This window comes from Macrobrachium nipponense, chromosome 7 (assembly GCF_015104395.2).
Source record: "Macrobrachium nipponense isolate FS-2020 chromosome 7, ASM1510439v2, whole genome shotgun sequence".
NCBI classification, from domain to species: domain Eukaryota; kingdom Metazoa; phylum Arthropoda; class Malacostraca; order Decapoda; family Palaemonidae; genus Macrobrachium; species Macrobrachium nipponense.
This window is the reverse complement of record NC_061109.1, coordinates 80,315,424-80,333,991: the sequence shown is the minus strand read 5'-3', so window position 1 is coordinate 80,333,991 and position 18,568 is coordinate 80,315,424. Positions and strand designations below refer to the sequence as shown.

Genomic DNA, 18,568 nt, shown 5'->3' with positions numbered 1-18,568 from the left:
AGTTGCACGCCCTTGAATCACGAGTCGGCTTCAAAGGAGACTCTGCAATTTGTTCTTTCCAGTCTCTCTTTCTTGCCAAAAATGAAAACCCTTCGAATCCCTGGCCCAGGAGCTTCGAGGTAAAAGGACTTACTAGTTTGGTGGGCAGAGAGGCAGAAAGATCCCTTTGCCCAGTTAGAGCTCTTAAATTCTATCTGGATAGGAAGAAGCAGTTGGGGGGTTTGCAAAAAGGTCTTTGGTGCTCAGTAAAAGACCCCAAGAGAGCAATGTCCAAGAACGCCTTAGCCTTCTTTGTTAGAAGTGTTATTACGGAAGCTCATAATTGCTTACCCGATGATTCTTCTTTTAATCTTTTAAGAGTGAGAGCCCACGAAGTTAGGGCAATCGCAACGTCTATTGCGTTCCAAAGAAATATGTCACTTAAAAATATTTTGGATACAACTTATTGGAGATGCAACTCTGTGTTTGCATCTCATTACTTAAAAGATGTGCGAGTTACGTATGAGAAATGTTTTTCTCTAGGTCCGTTTGTGTCAGCACAGAAGGTTCTGGGTAAGGGAGCTATCACCGATCCTTAATAATGTATGTAACCCTCTTGTTGGATGTGTTCTTGGTTTTCCTGTGCATGGAGGTGTCAGGTGTCGCACAGGCGACCTTCACTTCTCTTCACTAGGAGATCGAGTGACAGCTGACTTTTAGAGGGGTACAAAAATTTTTTTTTGTACTATTGTATGTGTGGTTATTGAATTTTTGGTTGTTTGCTAAGAGTTTGGGGATAGCTCTTGGCAATCTTAGAACTAACACGGGTGTTAGGTTCGGGTGATCGGGATCGGTTGTGTGCTCCTTAAATGAAGGCGTGTTGTCATATAAGCGGATGTGCTCCCATTGACAAATGCCAGTTAGGCTCTGTCGAGTAAGTGGATGATACCCCATCGACAGACCCACAAGAACTCTTGGCCACAGATCACTATCTCGCTAAGGCTCTTGAGGTGAAGCAGACTCCTGGACAGTAGTCACGAAGTCTTCCACCTGATAAGGTAGGAACCAAGGTCTATAAATACCTACAACATATGTTGTTTACCTGTCTAGTCAGTAGTTAGCTGTCTCTTGCCCTCCACCAAAGGGTGTCAATCAGCTATGTATATATCTGACAGGTAAGTTTAATGTATGAAAATGATATTGTTATGATACAATAAAGTTTCATACATACTTACCTCGGCAGATATATACAATTGAAGACCCACCAGCCTAACCCGCAGGAGACAGGTGGAAGAAAAGACAATCTGATTAGAAAACGGGAATGGTTCCTAGTCCTGCCACCCAGAGCAGGGCGGTAGATCACCTGACCTACCTGTAGTGAGTGCCGCGAAATTTGAATTTCTGTCGGGGACGACGGAGTCGATAGCTATGTATATATCTGCCAGTTAAGTATGTATGAAACTTTATTGTATCATAACAATATCATATTACATGTATGTACAGTGAACTCACCATACTTGCATACTCCAGATTGGCAGACTCACGTATTCGCTGATTTCTCTGCAGAGCATGTACGTACCTCCATTATTTGCAGAAAATTTGCCTATTCATGGTATTTTTCTATGAGAAATATCCACAAATTCTTTTTTTTTTTTTTTTATGAATTTCACTGTAAAATGCATTTTTGTGATAAAACTATTAAAAAAACCAAGCACAAACATTTTTAGTTGTTTTTTCTTGACTTTTAACTAACAAAGTATAAGCGCCTCAGTGGCGTGGTTGGTTTGGTGTTTGCTTCTCACCTCGGTGGTCGCGGGTTCGATTCTCGGCCATTCCATTGAGGAGTGAGAGATTTGTACTATTTCTGGTGATAGAAGTTCACTCTCGACATGGTTCGGAAGTCACGTAAAGCCGTTGGTCCCGTTGCTGAATAACCACTGGTTCCATGTAACGTAAAAACACCATACAAACAAAACAAAACTAAAAAAGTAGGCAGTTTTAAGCATTTTTATAGGGATTTCAACTACAGGCAGTCCCCGGTTATCTATCGGTGGGGATAACCGGGGAGGGTTCCATTCCCAGGGTGTCCCAATAAGCAAAAACTGCCATTGACCAAAACTCAGCGATTTATGGCGCCATAACAGGTTACTGGCAGTCCCTGGTTATCGGCAAGTGTTCCATTCTTGAGGGTGTGCCAATAAGCAAAATCCACCATTACTCGAAACTAGGCGATTAATGGTACCATAATAGGGCTTATGGCACCGATAACCAGTTATGGCGCGCCATTAGCAATCTTGTGGCACCATAAGCAACTTTGTAGCACCATAAGCAACCTTGTGGCACCATAAGCAACTTTGTAACACCATAAGTAACCTTGTGGCACCATAAGCAACTTTGTAGCACCATGAGCAACCTTGTGGTGCCATAAGCAACCTTGTGATGCCATACGGCACCAATAACCGGAACTCGGCCCATTGTGGTGCCATAAATCGCTGATTTTATGGCTTTAAAACTGGATTGCCAATGAAAGGGGACTGCCTGTATTCGGGGGGGTCTGGTACATATTCCCACAAATAAAGGGGAAACACTGTTGCTATGTGTATTATTTTCAAATAGTATTGGTAATATAATAATAATAATATAACTGTAATTACAAAATTCATACGTGATAATATTTAAAGAAAAAGCCATTCCATTTCACTTTTAAGTAAGAACAACTCTTCTCTATCTCTCTCTCTATTACTGAGATGAGAATTTTTTGGTATATGTATATTATTTTCAAATAATAGTATAATGGTTTTATTGAAAATATTGGCTATTTCAGCTACGTTTATTTTGTACAGGCAGCCCTGGTTATTGGCACGTTTAATTTGTACAGGCAGGCCTGGTTATTGGCGTAGCGCTATAAAATCGGCAATTTATGGCCCCTTTTAGAGTTTTGGGATTTGATTTTGAGGCACAGTGGTGTTGTTGAGCAACAATACCACAGTACAATGGTACCTTGTTTGTCGAATGTTTCTTAAGTCGAACTTTTCGTTTTTCGTATCGTTTGTCAAACAAATGTTCGTACTTTGAACTGACTGATTATCTAGTTTATACAGTGGTACCTCGAGATACGAAATTAATCCGTTCCGAGGCGGCCTTCGTATAATGAGTTTTTCGTATCTTGGAACACATTTTACATGTAAAATGGCTAATCCGTTCCAAGCCCTCCAAAAACACCCCATTAAATTTCATAATAAAGCTAAATTGACCTATAAACAATGAAATACTACAACAATTTGGACCATTCAATACCTAAATTAAGACTAAAAATGCAAAACCTGTAAATAAAGTGTATATTAGTGTACAAGAAATATTATTACTGTAACGTAAAATGTGGAAGCTTACCTTTCGAGTGAGGCTATCTCCGAAAGTGGCGGCAGAGGAGGACAAACGGCAGATAACGTACGTACGTACGTACACTTAACTTTACAAAAACACATAAAAAATTTAAGGAAAACTATAAAACTAAAATTTACGAAACACATTAACAAAACTGTAACACTTAACTTTCAAAAATCTAAAAATTAAAATTTTTTTATTTTTTTTATTTTTAACTTGTTTTTTTACTTTTACATAGGCTTTTTTTTTCTCTTTTTTTTTTTTTTTTTTTTTTTTTACAGAATTTCAACTTCATCACACTTTCAACGTTCTGTTTTTCATCACTTGGTTCTTCCTTTTTGCTTTCAACTTTCTGTTTTTTATCACTTGGTTCTTCCTTTTTTGCTTATCCTGCTAATGCTGAAGGCCTCTTTAAAAAATAACGATCCAAGGAAGATTGCTTCTGCCTACTTTTCACAATGTTCCTGAAACGACTCAAGCAAACGTCATCGAACTGCGTAAGCATACGACCTGTGTGAGCCTTTTCGGGGGTGTCTTTTTTTCGATAAACGATTGCACTTTATGAAAAGCAGCTAAGACATCCTTAATTTCTGCCGTTGTCATAGACTCCTCCTCCTCTTCATCGCTGCTGCTAGAGAACTCCTCTTGAACGACGTTATGTTGCATGGCCTCCAACTCCTTCAGGTCATCCGTCGTAAGCTCCTCTTGGTGCTCCTCGAGAAGGTCGTTGATGTCGTCCTCGTCGACGACCAGCCCCATGGACTTGCCGAGTGCAACGATCTCATCAAGATCTGATTGGGAAACAGTTTCGGGATCGTCAACTGTTTCAGACTCAGCAGCACCAACTTCGCCCACGTCGAATCCCTCGAAGTCTCGGGCGGATACGGCATCAGGCCAGAGTTTCCTCCACGAGGAATTCAAGGTTCGCCTCGAAACCTCCTGCCAAGCTTGGTCGATGAGTCGGATGCAAATGACGATGTCGAAATGCTCCTTCCAAAATTGACGCAAGGTGAGGTTTGTGGTATCGGTGATGTCGAAACATCTTTTGAAAAGATGTTTCGTGTACAGCTTCTTAAAGTTCGCTATCACTTGCTGGTCCATGGGCTGGAGGAGAGGGGTGGTGTTGGGCGGAAGAAAAAGAATCTTAATGAAGGAATACTCTGCTAGGATATCTTCCTCTAGGCCAGGAGGGTGGGGAGGGGCATTGTCCAACACCAGCAGACATTTCAGGGGGAGGCGCTTCTCTTGCAAAAAACTCTTCACAGTCGGGCCGAAACACAGATTTACCCTCTCGGTGAACAAAAGCCTCGTTACCCAGGCTTTTGCATTAGCCCTCCACATCACTGGAAGCTTCTCCTTCAACACTTTGTGGGCCTTGAAGGCTCGAGGAGTCTCAGAATGATACACCAGTAAGGGCTTCACCTTGCAATCCCCACTGGCGTTCGAACAAGTGCGAGCGTAAGCCTGTCTTTCATAGGCTTATGCCCGGGTAGCTTCTCTTCCTCCGTGATGTATGTCCGATGAGGCATTTTTTCCCAAAAAAAGGCCAGTCTCATCACAGTTGAAGACTTGCTGAGAACTGTAGCCTTCCTTGGTCATCATCTCGTCGAACGTCTTTTTAAAGGCTTCGGCTGCTTTCATGTCCGAGCTGGCAGCCTCCCCATGACACACCACCGAATGGATGCCAGTCCGTTTACGGAATTTCTTGAACCAGCCATGCGAAGCCTTGAACTCTGGGGTTGGCGTTGAAGTCCCTTCCCTTCCCCTCCGTCGTCTTCCGCCTGCGCAATCAAAATCCGCCGAAAATAGCACTGGCCTTGTGAGCGATTGCCGTCTCCGTTACTGTATCGCCAGCGATTTCTTTGTCTTTTATCCAGACGAGGAGCAGCCGTTCCATCTCGTCGTGCACATGGCTCCTCTTGCTGGACAAAATAGTGATGCCCTTCGACGGTGTAGTTGCTTTGATGGCATCCTTCTGTTTAAGGATGGTGCCTATTGTCGACGGATTACGGCTGTATTCCTTTGCGATCACACTCAATCGCATACCAGCTTCGTACTTCTTTATGATCTCCATCTTTGTCTCCAAAGACAGCATGCGCTTCTTTCCGTGAATTTCAACTTTCTTGGGACCCATGACTACGTTAATCTTGTACGTTAATTTACGTAAAGTTACACAATACAGTCTTCGCACAACACGATAATATGTATTGCAACGAAATCACTAACGAATTTACGTTACTAAACGAAATCGTTGGACCGAACGAATGCCGATTGCGTACGGTAAAGTTTCAGGTGCGGAGTGGCTGAGCTAAGGCACGCCAACACGTACGTATAGAAGATGCATGATGGGAGGGATGCTGTCCAATTAGACAGAAGGATCTCATGGCTTGGCTAGCATCAGGAACCAATGGGAGAGCAGGAGGATGGTGGCGAGTCTACTATAACTAAGATGGCGGCGTGCGGCGCGAGTTTCAAAATTTTTATGGGGTGAATCTCGGACTTTCAGAAACCTTTCGTATCTTCAAAACTTTTTGTATGTAGAGCAGTAAAATTTTTCGTGTTAGCTTTCGTATCTCGAGTTTTTCGTAAGTTGAGTCTTTTGTATCTTGAGGTACTACTGTACTTTCATTTGATGGCCTACTGGGTCTTACAAGTTAAACTGTATAAATTTTTTTTCATTTACAACATATAGTTTAATGATAACAATATTTGACAAAATAAATAAAAGTATAAAGCATGTAATATAAAATGTAGCTTTCAATATAACATTTAGCATAAAACATTTATAAAATCGTACGTAACCACGGTGATGTCACGCCCAGCTGACTTAAGACTGAACGAGGGAGCGTTGATATGTTGAGGAGAGAAGGAGAAGAGAAGAAGAGAGAGTTAAAATATTACTGTATCTATGTAAAAGCAATAACAATTCAAAAACAAAAGGGAATTTCCCAATGAATTTAATGTAATAATAAAATATGAAAACAAACAAATGCAATACAGAAAAAAAAGAAAAAAATCTAAATTGACCCAGTGTTCGGTGCGCCGAGTGAGATGGTCTAGTTAAACAATGTTAACAAAATAGTATATAAATGAAAGAACAAAGCTTTTCACAATAAAATTTAGCACAAAATGATTAACAAAATCATTCGTCGTTGCAGTGATACACAGCTAACTTGAGGTAGAGGGAGGGAGTGTTTATATTTTTGAGGAATAATGAATGAATGATTTTAAGTTATCATGCGTTGTGGTATTGTTGAGGAGTGAAGAGACAATAAAATCTTTACTATAATATGTACATAAAAACAGTACCAATTTACATAAAAAATAAAATGTTATTTCACAATAAATTTAACATTATGATAAAATATGAAAACAATCAAATGCAATACAGAAAAAAAATTTGATTGAGCCAGTGTTCGGTGCGCCGAGTGAGACGGTCTAGTTGAACAATATGAATAAAATAATAAATGAAAGAACAAAGCTTTTCACAATAAAATTTAGCACAAATGATTAACAAAATTATTTGTCATTGCGGTGATACACAGCTAACTTGAGGTTGAGGGAGGTAGCTATTATATTTTTGAGGAATAATGAATGAATGATTTTAAGTTATCGTGCGTTGTGGTATTGTTCAAGAGAGAAGAAACCATAATATCTTTACTATAATATGTATGTACGTAAAAGCAGTAACAATTCACATATGAAAGAATGAAATTATTTCACAATGAATTTAACATAATGATAAAACATGAAAACTAATGCATACAGTACAAAGAAAAAAAAACTTGCTTGAGTCAGTGTTTGGTGCGCTGAAAGATTATTTCACATTTCTTTCACTTACACTTGCTTTTCCCTAATCACTTATTTCTGTTCCGGTAAAATACCAATCTAGTGGCAAATGGTTGTCATGATATTTTACTACTGTAAAAGTATCTGCTCTGTGATAAACAAATTGGCGCCACTTTCAGTTTCTGCATGCCTTTGATTGTTTGTTGAAATGGCTTCCTTGTGAAAAGTTATTCTATCTCTTTCCTTTTCTTGCATTCTTGACTTATTACTTATTTGTTTGCAAGACCCTCATGTTCATTTTAAAAGTCTGCCATTTGCCCAGAGTAAGTTGATGTATTGTGGCATAATTAATCTCTTTCATGCACTTGAGATTCAAATGTAAATACACAATCGGACACACACACTATTGATTCCTTTGATTATCTTTGTACCTAATATGTGAATAAAACTGATTTTATCAACCTTTGCATATTGCAACCAATTTGGTTTGCTCAAGGGTTTCCCGTCTCTCCTCCCTCCATCCCCCAGCCAGCCAGCGCCATTTTTACCAAATGGTTCGTAAATCGTACATAGAAAAAATAAAATTTAGAAAATTTCACTTCATATAACGTACTGTTACATTACTCTTAATTTAACTTTTAAACACATTAATAATAGAAAAAATGTGAAAACGGGGACTTTTGGGGTTGGCTGGAATGAATGATCTTGATTCCCTTTATTTCTTATGGGGATATTTGTTTCATATTTCGAACAAATCGTACTTCGAACAGCCTTCTGGAACAGATTGAGTTCGAAGTATGAGGTAATACTGTATATTGGTATGTATTACCAAACAAGACGATTTAATTTCCCTCATGTTTTGGTTAACATGCAGGTACTCGAGTGTAATTATACTGCACTCGGTAGCTCTATCAACCAGACACATTTTCGAATGAAAAGTCTTCTGCTCCATCGCATATGACCATAGGCTACTAAGATGATTTAGAATGACTTGTTCAGACATCTTGATAGGTTTGTCTTCATTTTGTATTTTTTCTATTGTTCACCCTGAATTGAAAATAGATAACAGAAGTCTTAGCTTGTCGCCTGACTTGCCAGCTCTGCTTCCAGTCTGGAACCTGGGACAAAAGGCAAAGTGGAATGTTTACATCTGGGAAGGCAGGAATTCCCGCTTACCAGATGTTAGGTACTACCCAACCATGTTGTTCAGGAGTTTTAACAGCTGTGCTCCAGCTTTGCCATAAGTAATTCCTAATATAAAGGACCTCAGTTTGTATAGTTAGGAAAAATACAATTCACTTTTTAAAATTTTGATTTTATATAGTTTTCTGGGTTTTTTTATATAGTTTTCCTTTCATTTTCTGCACTTTATACAATATTTGACCTTTCAAAAGACATTTTATTATATCACCTTTATCAGTTTCTCCTGTATATTTTATGGGAAGGTAGGAGCTCCCTATTTTAAACAACATCTGTTTGTATACGTTTATCAGATTTTTTCCAAATTCCTTACATTAAGGATGTATTCTTATCTTCTTGCTTAATTAAGCAATTTCATTTCCTTGACAGAGAAAGCCAAGGAAGAAGAATCATTGAAGGAAAAATGGCTGAAAAAGAATGCCGAAATTTTAGGCGAGGCAGATCATCAGGAAAGTCAGTCTATATTGAAGCCCATTGTCATAGATGAAGATGAAGAGTTAAAAATGAACATAAAAATTTTCAAATTGGCACCGTTGAAGAAAAACAAGAATTCACAGTCGGCAGAAATGAGGGATGTTATGGAGGTTGAAACTCAGATCACCCTTGAAGAAAATGGTATATAAATATTGTTTACTTGCTGTACATTCTAAAGTGATTTTGAGCAATTTTGAGCAATTCATATCATTGCGTGGGGAAGAATGTTTTCTTTGGACTTAAATGATTTTTTTTTTATGTATTAAAACTAGGTTTTGGCAACTTGAATGTTCTTATCATGGATGAGCGTTTTGCTTGCTAATAGTAGGAAAATGAGGAAGCATACAAAATCAGCTTTCCAAGGAGTTCAATATGCCACCCAGAAGAGAGTTAATTGCTTAGTCCCCTTAACTAAAATGTAGTAGATACTATTTGAATTTCAGTGTAATTCTATGACAGTGCTGTTTGTTATAGCTGGATTTTTTTTTACTTTCAAGTGGCCATTTTTTATTAGATTGTAATTGTGTAATATTTCAATGAATGACATGCTCAAGAAAAATAATTTAATTGTTATAGTACATATTCTTTGCTGTGTTATTTCTGTGTGTTTTATACCCACTATTGTTCTGTTTGATGTGATCTCACTTGACTATTGTTTCGTGAATTTATTTGTTTTAATGTAATACAGGCAGCCCTTGGTTAGCAGTTTTTTGGTTTTATGGCACTTTTTCAATATTTTCATAGCTGGGTTTTATCCTTCGTAGGGTTTATAGCACCGTTGTCTGGTTGTTGGTGCTTAGGCTGCGCCAAGAATGCCTCATAAAATACAAACAACGAATATGCATCTTTTTCTTGGCTCTTTTAAAAAGGTATCCTTTACTTTGTTGTATCCAATATGTAATACTGTATGTAGTCCTATGTTACTGTTATATCATAAAATATGCAAGCATACCAATCTTGTTTTGGTCTGGAAAAATCAGCTGAGGGCAGAGGTAAAATTATTTTGCCATATTTAACTCACTTCAGAACGATTTTCTTGCTGTTGTTTAGCGTAAATTAATCTCTAGATACTCTCTTCACATGTGACAAGGTTGTTTATATGAAGTGTTTTTAAGTTGAAAATTTACTTGAATACGTGAACTAGATTTTTTTTTTTTTTTTGGTTATCGGAAATGCGTGAATTAGACTTAGTTATTTTTTTGATAGATGGCGCTGTTGTCTGGTTATCGGTATTTTGGTACACTGCCGAAGCGCCTTTCCCTTGGCTCGTTTAAAAAGTTTATGCTTCACTTCACTGTATCCAATAAGACTGTATGTAGTCTCATATTGCTACATGAGAGATGTATGTTTTGATTTGGAAATATCAGCTTAGGGCAGAGGCAGGGTTATTTTGCCCTTTTTAACTTGATTCAGAGCTGTTTTCTGGCTTTTATTTAGTGTAAATAGATCTCTAGAAACTATTTACTATTTATGGGACAAGGTCATTTTTTGTTATATGAAATGCTTGTAATTTGAACTATGACTTAAATACGTCTTGTCGTGAATTTGATTAATTTTTTTCCGTTAATAGATGGTGTCAGAGCATGGGTTTTTATGTGAAAAATGGATTCCGTCCATTATTTTAATTCTATCATTTCATAATAATATGAAATTTATGTATTTATCTTTTATCGGCATGAAAGCAGTAAAATGTGTTCTTTCATGACCAGTATTTTTGATTAAATTACCTTTTTCTCCACTATTAATTGCAGTCGAGGTTCAGCTACGACTGCAGCTTAAATTTAGCAGTACTTTATTGCATGCAAATGTTTTCTCCATAGCAAATAAATGTTTAAGTCCTGTTCTACTTAATTAAGGTTATTTGTAACAACTGCAGTAATTTTTTACTATCATACAATGGCTGAAATGCTAGCAAAACATTGTTGCTATCAGATTCAGTTCAGTTGTAGTAGCAAAACAACTGTTTTCGATCAGTTGTGTATATCTGTAGCATTTAAGCAACGACTATAACGTTACTAACGATAATTTTATCATTATCTTTTGCTTTTTTAACTTATTTAACTAGAATATATGATAAATAAAAGAGAGGGAGTATGTTAGCAGTCTGGTAAAAGGATTAGGCAAAGGAAATTCTATTTGTTCCGATACGAATACAAACCATTGGTCCTTTACAATAGGAATGTAACTTGCGGCAGCTGGAACTGGTCGTAAGCTTCGAACAAGGGAGTTCGGTAGTTAACTGCTTGTCCAACAGTCCGCACACTGCGCGACTGGGAGGTAAAGATCCACTTTGCTTTCGGCCGTGCTGGTTGACAGACATGTTCTCTACCTCTCTCTGCCCGCCTTTCGTCGCATGCTTTGTGTCTTCTCAAACTTGGTTTGCTTTGTGTGTGTGTTAAAATACTGTAAGTACGTGTACTTTTGTATTTTATTATTAACTGTGATTATGGATTCCCGTGAGCTGGAGACGTCCCCGCGCCCCCCCATCAGCCGCAGAGTTTTTGCCCTGGTGTGGAGGGCCGTAAGTGTGGGGCCTTCCGCTCCTTCCCAGAAGTGGATCCTCATGAATTGTGTGCTGGGTGCCAAGGGCGCGAATGCTCTCGCGCCGAGCCCTGTGATTTATGCATATCTTGGTCGGAGGAGCAGTGGGTGCTGTATGAGGGTAGGAGGAAGCGACGTAAGCCTGCCAAGGAGTCCTCGGAAGGATCTCCGGCGACTCCCTTGGTCACAGACATGTCGTCTTCCTTCCTGCCGCCATCTCAGCTCCCACGTATGGCTCCTTCCCCTTCGGGGGGGGGTTTCTCATTCCTTCTCTTCGCCCGATCCGTCGAGCGTGGAGGAGGGGGCGAGGTACCCCAACATCCAACTGTACTCGGGGTCTTCCGTTCGTTCGGGGTGGGGCTTGTCCCCCCTGGGGTGAGGGCGAACCCATCCTACTAACCTGACCTTTGCCTCCTCAGGTGCTCCTGCTGCGGGCGACGACCTCAGGCAGGTATGGTTCTCGCTGCCTCCAGGGCCCACCAAGCGTTCGGGGGCTGTTGCATCGCCTGGCGGGTGCTGCTCTGGTCACTCATGGACCAGTGACCACCACCACCACCACCGTCTCGACCCCGGGGTATGCCACCTCTCCTCACCTGGTGTACACCCAGCATGTGACTACGTTGACACCCTCAGCTGCGGTGCAGGCCACGATTGCTGGTTTCCCGAGGAGGGTCGTGCCTATGCGTGACGGTCCCAGACCGGCCGCGGGCTGGGGCTAGGAAGAGGTCCCCTCGATCGCAGGAACCAGCCTCGGCTTTTCCAGCCGTTCGACGCGCCGTGAGGACAGGCACCGCTCCCACCGCGACAGTGGTCTCTGCAGATCCCCTATCCGCCGCTCCCACCGGGACCAGTCAGGTAGGGGGACCAGCAGCAGCTCCTCTGACGCACGGGACCGGAGCCGCTGTTCTCAGTCCAGCCGCTCTCCCCAGGAGAGCCACGCGACGAGGCCTGCAGCTTGATCACCACCGCGGGTTCTACCGGTGAGCGAGGGGGGAGCGTCAGGTCTTCCTCTCCGATCCCTTCAACTTCCTCAGGTTACGCCGGGAAGAGCGAGGCGATCCGGAGTGATCGCTCCTCACGGTCCCACCACGACGCCCTACAAGCCAGCAACGGTCTTAGGACCGACCAAGTCATATGCGCAAATGACAGGAGGAGACCAGGAGGGGTCTGTCGCTGTCCCTCCTTCTGAAGGAGGAGGGTCTCGAGAGGCGTTCTTGTTGGAGGGACTTGACAGTCCTACTCCTCAAGACGCAGTCACTCCCGAGATCCAGAGGTCGTTTGCAGAGGTTATTGCGTTGATTCATCAGCACAACGATCTCGGGGAAGGATCGCCGCTCCCACCTTCTGAGCCCACGTCCCGGCTCGAGTCGTTCTGGGGTCCTAAGAAGGAACCCAAGATGACTGTGGGTCTGCCACGATCGGCTCTGTCTGCCTCGGTGCTGGGCCAGGTGGACTCGCTTGTCTCCGGACAGGAGAGTTCGCTAAGGTCCGGCAGGTCTTCCAAGCTACTTCCTCTGCCTCTACTGCGACAGAAGAGATTCTACTTGCCTTCGGAGGATCCTATGGCGCCTAAACAGGTTAACCCGGAGCTAGCTAGGCTAACACCGGGTGTATCTCTGCAGCAGCTCCTGTTGGAGAACTTATGGCTCTCGCAGCAAGAGTCACTTGCACTGGAATCCACCGCCATGGCGGCATTCCAGGAAGTCTCCTGGTTCACCTGTGTCTAAGGTCGCGGCCACCTTGGGAAATATCACTCCCGAAGGTGGCCCGGCTTTCGGGAGACTGTGCCAGTCCGGAGGTAGAGTTATCTCCTACCTAGCCCACCAGACGGCAAACCTGTGGGCCAACCTGGCACTTCGGCGTAGGGACACAGTCCTCACCCGAGTGACCAGGGCGGCTGGGCGTGAGGTGGCATTGGGTCTTTGCAAAGGACCAGTGCGGAGTTCCTCCTCTCTCTTCCCAGGAGGCATGGTGGATGCTGCGGTGGAACGACGGCGCACTGATGACAGTGACCGTCTAGTCCACCAGGCAGTCTCGAAGGCGTCTGGGCAGCCTCGAACAACTGCGGCCAAGCCCAAGAGCTTGGTTAGCGCTTCCTCTGTGGCCAAGACGATTGCATTGTCGAAGCCCAAAGGAAAGACTCTGCCTTTGACTTCTTTCAGGGGCGGTCGCCATCAGCCCTTCTCCCAGCCCTCCTTCCCACGAGGGGGAGTGGGGAAGAAGTCGAAGAGAGGCGGGAAACGCTAGGGACGGCGTTCCCCCTCACCTGCTGCCGGAAGTGGGGGGTGCCTGGCGAGCCATTGGGCAACATGGCAGCGCTATGGAGCTGAGACCTGGATAGTAGACGTCCTTCGGGAGGGGTATCTACTACCCTTCGAGTCTCGGCCACCCCTCACCTCCAACCCGGTCCACCTTCAGACCTACATACCTGGAACATCAATGGACATAGATAGCCCTTCGGCAGGAAGTCCAAGCCATGCTGAGTAAGAGAGCTTTGGAGATCGTCAGGGATCGTTCACCAGGCTTCTACAGCCGTCTTTTCTTGGTGGAGAGGTCTTCAGGGGGCTGGCGCCCGGTGATAGATCTCTCTCCCCTGAACCGATTCGTTCGCCAGTCTCGGTTCACGATGGAGACAGCACGTTCCGTGATCGACTCCATCTGGGAGAACGACTTCATGCTTTCAGTGGACTTGAAGGCACGTACTTCCAGATACCCGTCCATCAATCCTCCAGGAAGTACCTCCACTTCATCCTCGACGGGACGCTGTACCAATTCAGGGCACTTTGCTTCGGTCTCTCAACTGCCCCACAGGTGTTCACGTGAGTGTTCACTCTGGTGTCTGCTTGGGCCCACTCGGTTTGGATACGTCTTCTGAGGTATCTCGATGACTGGTTGGTCCTGGCGAGCTCCCGCTCGCAGTTGCTACAGGACAGAGATCGACTTCTCGAGTTCTGCCACAATCTGGGGATCGTGGTGAACTTAAAGAAGTCCGATCTCGAGCCCAAGCAGAGGATGAAGTACCTGGGTATGCTGATCGACACGGTAGCAGGGCGAGTCTTCCCCGCAGACTCGCGGATCAGCAGATTCAGGGCTGCAGCCTACCAGTTCCTGTCTTGGCAAGAACAGTCAGCTCAGCAGTGGCAAGTCGTGATCGGCCACCTGTCGTCACTCGAGAAGTTAGTCCCGCACGGGCGTCTTCACCTGCGGTCTCTCCAGTGGAGACTAAAGGAGAGTTGGTCACAGGCAGGAGACCCACCTTACTTCCCCGTGTCCCTCATGGAAGAGGTGAGGCAGGACCTAGCCTGGTGGCTGGACGACAGGAACCTCTCAAGAATAGTGCCTCTCCGCATTCCCCCCCCCGGAGATGTCGCTGTTTTCGGATGCGTCAACCAAGGGATGGGGCGCACACCTGGAGGAGTTGCTGACTTCAGGAGTGTGGGATTGTCACGACAAGCACCTTCACATCAACGTCCTGGAGCTCAAGGCAGCGTTCCTTGCTCTCCAAGAGTTCCAGGACCGCTTGGTGGGACACTTGGTGGTGTTGATGTGCGACAACACCACAGTAGTGGCATACATCAACAAACAGGGGGGCCTAGTGTCCCTCCCGTTGCACCAGTTGACATTGCAGGTGCACGAGTGGGCCGTGGCCCACTCGGTAGAGCTGTCAGCCCGCTACATTCCAGGCAAAAGGAATGTAGTAGCAGACAAGCTCAGCCGTCGGGATCAGGTGATAGGGACCATTCGGTCCCTACACCCAGACATGGCAGAAAGGCTCTTCAACCTATGGGGCCGTCCAGTAGTAGATCTGTTTGCCACCCGGCCCAACAGAAAACCTATGGGCAGCTGCAGAGGACGCTCTTCAACACCCGTGGGACAACCTCTTCGCGTACGCCTTTCCCCCGTTCTATCTGATTCGCAAGGTGATCAGCCGAGTGCTGCTCACCCCGAATCTCCGGATGATCCTGGTGGCTCCCAAATGGCCTCAGGCCATTTGTTACCCGGACCAGCCACATGGGAACGGTACCACCAGTCAGTCCAGTCCCTACATCTTCACGGCTGGCTGTCACCCACCATCTCTTGCGAGCTAGAGGCTTTTCTCGCCGAGCAGCAACAGAGATGGCTGGGTACATCAGACAGTCCTCTGCAGGAAGTGGGTTGTCTTCTGTGGTTGGTGTCACAGATGGGGTCTATCTCCTCTTAGAGCCACTCTTCAGCAGGTAGCGTATTTCCTCGTGTTTCTTTGCCGAGAAAAGCTTCTCTTCGTCCCCACAGTCAAAGGATACAGAGCCCCCCTGGCCCTAGTCCTTAAACTGAGGGGAGTGGGTATCTCGAATTTGTTCGAGATCTCCCTGCTTATGAGGAGCTTCGAGAGGTCTTGCCCACCCAGGGAACTCAGGCCCCCGGGGTGGGACGTGACTCTCATCCTTAGGAGTCTTGACTCGAAGTCCCTTTGAGCCACTCCAAGAGTTGTCAGGCAGGGATCTGACCCTCAAGACCCTCTTCTTGCTGGCCCTGGCATCGGCAAAGAGAGTAGGGGAACTTCATGGTCTTTCCTTCAACGTCAAGCATTCCAGGGGATGGGGATCTGTGACGCTCGATTTCATCCCGAACTTCGTAGCGAAGACTCAGAATCCTTCGGTCCCTGACGACCGGTTCGAGTCTTTCACAATCCCCTCCCTAATGGACTTCACCGACAACGATGCGGATGAGATGCTGCTCTGTCCTATGAGGGCGCTACGGCGCTATCTGAAGAGAACTCGGCACCTCAGGCCTGAGTGTCGACGCCTCTTCGTTAGCACTGGGGTGACTAAGAAAGAAGTTTCCAAGAACACACTTTCTTTCTGGCTGCGTGAGGTGATCAGGAGGGCGTACGAAGCTGATGGTAGCAACGACATCCGTACCCTTTGTCCGAGAGCCCACAAAGTCAGAGGCATTGGTCCTTCCCTTGCGTTCCGCAAGAACTTCTCCGTGGCGCAGGTCCTGAAGGCAGGGGTCTGGTCCAACCAGACCACCTTCACCTCCTTCGTCCTTCGGGATATAGCCCACAGGTCCTTGGACACTTTTTCCTTGGGACCCATGGTGGCTGCTCAACACATTGTGTAGTTTACCCAGCACCCGAGCAGACAGAACAGCATCGCATCCTTGTTTGACTGCATGAATGGATGAGTGAATGAGAGTGTGACTGGCTTCTCTTCCCCATCTTTTTCTCCCCCTCTACCTGTGGGCAGAGGGACGCGGTCGTCACTATGCTGGAACAGGAGGCGATGCAGGTAAGCTACTCGACCGAGCCCCATCCTATCCCTTTCATTAGGGATAGGAGCGATTATCCACCACTTCCCCCGACAAGGGGGGGAAGTGGAAGCCAGCAAGAGACAAACCCATGACTTCATATTGCCTCTTGCAATAGGAACAAGTTCTTGCTTGCTAGTTTTAAGAGGTACGCTTCCCTCCCTCTTTATTACTTGGGTCCAGAGGTCTGACCATTGATCCTGCGGTACATACCCCGATCATTGGACAGAGGCTAGGATCCCTCCCTCTGCTCTTACGACCAAGGAGGGAACCAAGGTTGGACGAGCACCAGTCTGTTCTTAAAACTCAGATTCCATCCACCAAGAAGTGAGTCTTCCTATTGTAAAGGACCGATGGTTTGTATTCGTATCGGAACAAATAACAATTTGTCGAAAATTGTATTTTTCCTAACTATACAAACCTGAGGTCCTTTACATATAGTCCCACCTCATGCCACCCCTCACTGTTTTTTCCTGGGCCTAAAGCAAAGTAGATCTTCACCTCCCACGGACTGTCGGACAAGCAGTTAACTACCGAACTCCCTTGTTCGAAGCTTTCGACCGGTTCCAGCTGCCGCAAGTTACATTCCTATTGTAAAGGACCTCAGGTTTGTATAGTTAGGAAAAATACAATTTTTGACAAATTGTTATATTTTCATTAAAGAGTTATTAAATATTCAGACAAAATATGTGGCCGTGACACTGTCAAGGCATCGTTAATAAGTTTAGGGCACCGTAAGGATGATTTTGGTGCCTGTGGACTTTTTGAATTTCGGTTAGCGTCGATTTTTGCTTAGCATCAGGCCCCCAGGAACGGAACCTCTGTTGTTAAACAAGGGATGCCTGTATGTTATTAATGCAGCTATAACTTGAAAGTATGGCAAATTTAACCGCCCACTATGTATTAAAAGTTCACAACAATTACATGAATAAAATGAGGTTAGATTCATACACAGGAATGGCTTTGGAGATAACCTGAATCTTACACTTTACATGCTATTCTTACCAGTTTGCTAGATTTTCAGTCTTTCTTTTTACATAATTGTGATGTGTTTTACTTTGCACTGTTTTAAGGTAAGCTTTGTGAGTAGTTTAGTTTTTTATTTGAGATCTTTTGCTAAAGTATAGTTTTCAATTTAGATCCACAACTGAAAGTAGAAGACCTGAAGCTGTCAACAGAGACAGAGAAGTCAGCAGAAAACCTTGAAAATGCTCAGAATATCTTGAATGACCCAGATGATATTATGGAGGCATCAGATTCTGATGGAGACTTAGAAAACATGATTGACGATAGTGAAGTTATTGATAAAGATGGGGAAGAGCTTATATCAGATACACAGACTCAAGACCTGCTTCATTTGTTAGATGTGAGTATTCTTGTTGTGGCCTGTAACTTACCGTGATGGTTGTCATTTGCATTTATTTTTTCTTTTTACCTTTTTTCTTGTACTCTTTGGACCAACATCAATTTTATGTTGCTCAAATTTTAAACCTTCACTGAAGACTGATCCTTGAATGTGCTATTTAAGAGTAAGGAATGTGAATTTATTCTTGTTAAAAGTCTGTATTTTCTATCATGTTTATTATGGTGTCTCCAGAGGTGTTTTTTTGATAAAGGTTTGTGTCTTTTCATGAATTTATGAATGATGCATTGAACTATGTTTTTTAAAGTAACAACATCAAAGTAGAACAAGAAACGACCAAAAAAAATTTTTTAAGAATAAACTGTAATTTTAAGATATTTATCTGAAATTATCTTGCATCTAAAACAGCAGCTTTGCAAAGACCTATCCTAATAATGTAGCTGATTTGTACAGAAGACAGATACATTGAAGTTAATGTTTTTTTTATTTCTGTATTATTGTATACTATATTGAAGTTATCTTCTCAGGCTAAAGATTTCACATCACTAC

General features: G+C 43.8%; 1 protein-coding gene across 1 annotated transcript in view; it reads left to right on the top strand.

Annotated features, from left to right (window-relative positions):
* Positions 1-18,568, top strand: part of LOC135217632 (protein OS-9-like) — a 209,487-nt gene that overhangs the window by 20,616 nt on the left and 170,303 nt on the right. Inside the window, 2 exon segments of the mRNA XM_064253598.1 lie at positions 8,722-8,967; positions 17,796-18,022. Of these exon segments, the coding sequence (XP_064109668.1) occupies positions 8,722-8,967; positions 17,796-18,022 (473 nt within the window).